We start from the raw sequence: 7269 nt of genomic DNA, 5'->3' as shown, positions 1-7269 counted from the left end.
AAGTTTCAACTGTTAATTAAAAAAGACATAAAAGATCAATTTACCTCATTAATTAATCAGGATTAAGTATTTTATTTATGGTTAATTAAGTTTTTTTAACGAATCCTAACAGTATGGACATATTTGAAAATATCAGAACTTTTGCGGAAACAACATATAAAAGTTGAACTTTATAGGGATATATTTGTAATTTACTATATTTGTAGGGAGCTGTATGAAATTAACCCTAAATATAAATATATACATTTATATGTATGTTATATATACATTGAGCATATGCATGCACCCAGTGTATCCGTACAAATTATACAAGTATTGAGATAAATTTAAGGTAAAACCATATATATTGAACTTTTGCTTGAACTGTGGATCATTTTAAAGTGACTAGTTAATTTTTCAAAATTTTGATTTTACTATTCAACCTTTCAATTTATTTAATTTGAGTCTGTCAACTGCAATTTAATTTTAAAATTTAGGCTAATTACTTAATTTACTAAATTTATTGTTATGAGTATTGTACGTATTGAACTAACTAAATATATAAAGATAAACGATATATTCTTAAAATTTTGAAAAACTGGATAAGTGATTCAAAATTGTCCATATATCGTTTTTACATTTATAATTAATTGAATATAATTTATAGTATCTAAAGAGTACGTATGGTCTTGTATATATACGAGAACGTAAGTTATCTAGACATCAAATGCCCTTTAATAATCAAAATACAAAAAAAAAAAAAAAAAGTTTGATTGATAATGAATGAAGCTAAAATATTTTTAAAGTAAATAGGGCAATGGTCTTCGTCGACAGCAAATTTCTCAATTTCAGGCGCATTATTTGCCCAGTAATCAAGTAGCCTCATATTCACATTATATCAATCATTTAAAATATATCAACTTTGAACCTGCTTGAATAGATAAATAATGTTAAAAAATTATGAGTTCATATAATTTAAATCATGTTTAAATAAATTTATTATCTATTTGAAAGTTTCATTGCTGAAAATAACGTCAATATTAGATTATAATATTAAATATAATTTAAATATAATTCAATATAATTTATAGTATCTAAAGAGTACATATGGTCGTGTATACGAGAACGTCACTTCAATAGTATTAGATTATAGGGACACATCTTTGGAACATTTTTATATAAGATCCCATTTATACCAAATTTTTTTAAAAAAATTCTAATAAGGCCTAAATATAAAGTCCAATCTAATCAAAAATAAAAAGTTCCTCTACTCAACCAACCACACCTAGCTCACTCGGCCCGATTACAAATAAAAAAGAAAAAAAAAAAAAATTGATCACCATCTCCCATTCTCCTCCTCTGCCACCGTAGTCGACGAGATAGGGCTCCGGCGGCTGAAGTTCGGCCGCGAGGATTTCGCAGGGACCGTAGAGAGCTATGATTGCACGTATTCCTTCGCCACAAGTCGCTGGAAGAGTGGGTGCAAAATATTAAGACGGCTCTACCTATAGCGACTCCACATATAGCAACACTTTTAGAAAGTGTCGGTAATTTAGTCAGCAGCACGTTTTTTTGATCTGTACCGATATTTAAAAGTGTCGTTATACACCGTTTTTTTTGTAGTGCGTAAGTTTCAAAATTTTGTTATCTAGGCATCAAATACCCTTTAAAAATCAAAATACGAAAAAAAAATATTTGCTTGATAATGAATGAAGCTAAAATATTTTTAAAGTAAATAGGGTTTAGGTGCAACCAAATCAATGGTCTTAGTCCAAGGCAAATTTCTCAATTTCATGCGCATTATTTGCCCAGTAATCAAGTAGTCTCAAATTCACATTATATCAATAATTTAAAATACATCAACTTTGAACCCGCTTGAATAGAAAAATAATATTGAAAAATTATGCGCTCATATAATTTAATTATGTTTAAATATATTTATTATCTATCCGAAAGTTTCATTGCTGAAAATAATGTTAATATTAGATTATAACCATGCGGTGCCCTATGCATTGAATGATTTGTAAGATTTTATGAATTCAATGGTAATTAAAAAAAAGAAAAAACATGGTTGAGATCATCGGTGTCCTAGTCATAGATCTCCACAGTTGAAGTTATATTATTTTTTATTTTTATTTATTTATTTATTTTTGTTGAAACAGTAGTATCAATAACTCAGTTCCACGTACGTTTCCAATATTACTAGCTCAAAGCTAAACGCACCACGTAACAAAAGAAATACGAGGAGGTAACGCAAATACCCCGAAATGGAAATAAACAACTCATTTTATTTTATTTTATTTTATCTTTTAGTGCCCCAAACTTTAATAATAATAATCATAATAATAATAATAATAATAATGTAATTTATTATTTTATAACGCTTCTGCTAGGACGACCCCACTCCAGTGGCTTCTAAAACTCACCGCTCTCGGTCACAACTCACGCACCTAAAACAATAAATATGAGAAACCACCTCTTGATGATGCCACGAGTGAAAACAAACCTAACAAAGAGACAAAAATGATAAGTTAAAATTCAGTTGCTGAGTCTTCTTATCTTATTTTATTTTATTTTATATTAGACCTCAAAGTTTAAGATAAAAATGTATATTTTTAATTGTTAGATTACTTGATATGAAAATTAGAGTACAAGTATATTTTATTTATAGTGTAGGACAATGTTCTAATTACTTTGATAAAATCGAAACTAAATGTCAAATGTAAATTAAGCACACTATAATAAAAACGGTATATAACGACACTTTTAAATATCGATAAAGGTAAAAAAAAAAAAAATACTACTGCTTAAATTACCGACACTTTTTAAAGATATTGCTATATGTGGAGTTATTTCGATGTTTGGCACCCACTCCTCCAGCAAATGATGGCGGAGGAACACATAGTGATCGTAACTCTCTACGATCTCTGCGAGATTCTCGAGGCCGAACTCTAACCATTGGAACTCTATCTCGTCGGCTACAACGGCGGAAAAGGAGAAGAGAAGATGGCGATTAATTTTTCAATTTTTTTTTCTTTCCTATTTATAATCGAACTGAGTAGGCTGCATGAGATTGGTTGAATAGAGAAACTTTTTATTTTCGATTCGATTGGATTTTATATTTAGACCTAAGTAGAAATTTTAAAAAATATTGGTATAAATAAAACACTTATATAAAAATATTTCAAAAATATATTTTTATAATCTAATTCTATCGTAGTGGCACCTGAACTACTAATCAGCATTGCTAAATGCATGTACTATTCAAAGTGTATTGTAATTTGTAATAAGTCTACAACAATCTCATTCGTTAAATCTCTCTCTTTTTTTATATTACTGAAAATTTAAAAATATTAGTAAATTCTAAAGCTCCTGAAAGAGTTATAATAGAGATTATTACAGCTCCTCTATTTTTTATTATTATAGTCTCATAACGAACGAACTGGGCGAAACTAAAAACTAAATTCTCCATTAGACTTTTTAGTAAGTAAGCCTGTAGCTAACCCAAATAAAATCAAAATAACCCGAAAAAAACCAAAAAAACAAAAGAAAAGAAATTCTCTCAACTCATGAGAACACATCAGCAAGAAAAAAAAAACACAAAATAAAAGAAAAAACGACATCAAAAAAAAGAAAAAAAAAAAGAAACAAAAAAAAAAAAAAATATGAAAAAGAATAAACGAACAGATCGACAGCAAAAAAAAAAAAGGAACTACAAAAATAACACGAAAAATCCCAGAAATCAGATTTACACAAAAAAAAAAGAATTGAACCTTAAAAAAAAAAAAAAAAAAAAAAAGAGAGAGAAAGATTTGGTTCACAGTTCAAAAGGGGTCGTAATCCTCGCAACTCACCTCTTCCGGCGGTGAGAGATATATCAAACCATTTCAGGGGCGGGGCATGGGCGGGGCGGGGGAGCCGGGATGATGGGAGGGTTGGGGTCGGGGAGGAGCCAGCGGTCGAGGGGGGAGCAGTCGGCCTTGTGGGCGAGCTTCCAGTGGAGGGCCTGGCAGGCGCGGGAGCAGTAGTTGACGGCGCCGCAGACGGAGCACCGCCGGAACTCGGCCCGGCGGGTCTCCGGGCGGCCGCACCCCTCGTGCGAGCACATCCGCAGCCCCTCCTCCTCCGCCAGCCTCTTCCCCCGCCCGCACCCGAACCACTCCACCAGGAACCGGTTCGCCGGGTGCCCCTCCCCGGCCGCCACGTGGCACCCGAAGTCGCTCAACAGCGAGCAGCACCGCGGCGGCGCCTGCCCATGATGGTGCGGGTGCGGGTGCGGGTGGGGCCCATGATGGTTCGCGGGGAGGGAGCGGAGGGAGAGGTGGAGTTCGCGGGCGTTGGCGTGGAGGAGGAGCCGGCGGCCGTCCGGGAGGGAGCGGCGGACGCCGTAGCCGTCCTGCAGGCAGTGGCCGAGCTCCCGGAGGGCGTCGACGTGGCCGAGCGCGGCGGCGCGCGCGCAGAGGGCGGCGCCCGCGCGCAGGTCCTTGTCGCCCTTCGACCCCCCGCTCCCGTTGAACTGGATCACCCCCAGCGAGTACAGCGCCGCCGCGTGGCACCCCATCGCCGCCCGCGCCATCAGCGACGCCCCGCTCCCCCGGTTCTCCAAGCAGTAGAACCGGATCTGCTATTTCAAACCAAAAATATATAAATACAGCCTCATCCACAACATTCAATTCGAATATTTTTTAAAAAATTAATATTTTCCGTCTGCAAAAGATATACAAGCAAATGGAGGATATTGTTTTTTTATTTCAACCTCAAGGAAGAGGGATAAAAACCAAATTTTTTAGCCTTCTAGGAACATAAAGATCCAAAAGCTTTTCCTCTTCTTGACGCATAAAAATTGAAATTTTAGTGCAAGAAGAAAAAAAAAAAAAAAAAAAGCCCAAATTTTAAGCACCCTACTAAATTAAACTCGTACAAGATTTTAGCCGTTTATGCCCACAAAGATCAAATTTTTAGTACAAAAAAAGAGAGAAAAAGGATAAAAAAAAAAAAAAAAAAAGAAGAAGGGGCAGGCTCACCATGCCGAGCATATAGCACGCCTCGAGGTTCCCGGCGTCGACGCACCGCTTCAAGAACCGGTGCGCCGGCTCCGACCAATCCTTCGCCCGCACCGCCACCGCCTTCGCCGACGCCTTCGACAGCACCATCCGCTGCATCCCCAGCTCATTAAACCTCTTACACCTGCCCCCCCCAAAAAAGAAAAAAACCATTTCCCTCTTCAGAACACGCCCAAATTAATGAATCGGTAGCTAGCATCAAGAAATGTTAAGAAACATTGGGATTAATTGGAGAAAAAAGGGGGATGAGGTGAGGTGAATACGTTAAGAGAGCGCTCACGAAGTCGGCGGGGGAGGCCGCCGCCGCGCGGCGCCGCCTCTTCCCGGCGGCGGCGACGGCCGCGTACTCCGCCCGCGGCCTCTTCCTCCTGCGGTGGCGACCGCTAACGTGCGCCGCATCCTCGCGCTTTGGGTAGCAGAGCCCGTTTCTCGTCCTCATTTCTTTTCCTCTTAAGGAGACAAGGGATAGATAAGCCCCTTTGCTATTTATATATATATACACACACACAAACACACACACAGGGGAATGAGAAGGGGGAGTGGGGAAATAATATAATATAATATAATAATAATAATAATAAAAAAGAAAAAAAAAACATGAAAAATTTTGTTGGGAGTGAAATGACTATTTTGCCCCTTCGCGTGGGGCGTAATTGCGGCTTCGCGGTTGGTCAAACGGCGTTGACCGGCCTCCGCGCATCGGTTGCTTCCTCCGCGAGCACGCTTCGAGCTGGGATAAAGCGCGCTCACCTCCCCGCCTTGATATTCTCACCCCCCTACCTTTTCTTTTTCCCTTTGTTTTTTTCCCTAAAATCTTTTTATTTTTTCTTTTTATTTATTAGTCATTATGATGCTTGTGTTGTAATAATTCAAATAAAATATGTATGTTTTTGAATTGCATAGAGATATGATAAGTAGATACTATATTTCTTTTATTTTTTATTCCTACGTAGTAATATCGTATTCGGTGTATCTCAATCAGTTAGCTATAATACGGTTTCTGCGGCTCTACTTAAAAATTGCATAAGCATATTTTTATTCATTTATAATTTGAATCTCTAAAATTTTTGTTTATTAAGGCTGCATTTTGGCAGCTATTCTTTTAAACATAAACCAAATACTTTATTAACTTTTAATTCACTTTAAAATATCTTCTAATTTCCTAATTAATTATGTGCTAATTAACCAAACCATATCATAATTCATGACGGCCTCAGCGCACACGAGCGACCCCAACGGTCCCTAGAGAACGGGGAGAGAAAATTAGGAAGGAAAATAAGAAAAGAAAACGTGGATTAATTAAAATAATAATTAATTAACACTAGTTTAATCACAATTAATTATTGCTATTTTTAGTTAACATTTTCGGGGGTGAAAACCCGTGGCTAATTGATTTGGATGTGGTAACGCACGAAGAGCAAAAACGGTTATAACTCCCGGTCTAAATTTCCCCAACTAACTCAGATTTACTTTTTTAACCGCAATTAAGACCGAAACAAATAAGTAACTGCCCTAACAAAATTCTGTTTTGGGATGGGTCAAACTTTCTAATTTCTACTATCTAGGGTTGTTAACGGGTGCGGTTCGGTTCATTTCCGTTTACGCGAATCCGAATTCGATGTGTACGCTCGATCCTGATGTGTCGGCGTACGTGATGTCGAGCGAGAGACTTTTTCATTCTGAACTAATGTATGAGTACATTGTTTATCAGAACTCTGAATGAGCGGTAATCGGAATATCATATCGCCAATGTTTTTATCTAGCCGAGACAGAAAACATGTTCGAAGTTAGGGTTCGCTTTATGGGAACTTACAAACTTATTTCTGTTTCTTGTGTTAGTCGCGTGCTTTTAACTTTTCTCCTGTCATGCATTTCTCTTTTACTCATTTTTGAGAGAGCGTTGTTTCATAAGCCGATCCGAAGGACACTTGGGCTTGTTTGGATAAACATTTCGTACAGTTGTGACAAGTTTTAACAACCCATCTTGTTTGTTTTCTGTGCATCAAGTGTTTAGTTTTATATACGCACTCCGTATCTAAAATATTATATGCCTATTTATTTTGTCGCCCTCATAACCATTAGATCTAGGGCTCCCCAAACCAACGGCGGAGATTAAAATTCAAGATTGCAAAACCCTAAGTGGCCAACTTGATCTAGATGTCTCTCCTTTTAGGGTGGATTTATAATTATTGAATGTTTGTGTGCGTTTTTTGTTTTTTTTTTAGCA

The 7269-nt window shown here is 37.1% G+C and overlaps 1 protein-coding gene across 1 annotated transcript; it reads right to left on the bottom strand.

The window, feature by feature from the left end:
• LOC109723376 (F-box protein At1g67340-like) lies at nucleotides 3857-5552 on the bottom strand. The gene is made up of 3 exons (XM_020251713.1): nucleotides 5306-5552; nucleotides 5004-5166; nucleotides 3857-4600 (listed from the first exon to the last, which is right to left on the bottom strand). Exons 1-3 carry the CDS (start codon nucleotides 5479-5481, stop codon nucleotides 3857-3859), a joined length of 1083 nt encoding a protein of 360 aa, XP_020107302.1. The 5' UTR covers nucleotides 5482-5552.

This window comes from Ananas comosus, linkage group 17, assembly GCF_001540865.1.
Source record: "Ananas comosus cultivar F153 linkage group 17, ASM154086v1, whole genome shotgun sequence".
Classification (NCBI taxonomy): Eukaryota; Viridiplantae; Streptophyta; class Magnoliopsida; order Poales; family Bromeliaceae; genus Ananas; species Ananas comosus.
Note: the sequence above shows the minus strand (reverse complement) of the source record. Positions and strands in the feature narration are given on the sequence as shown.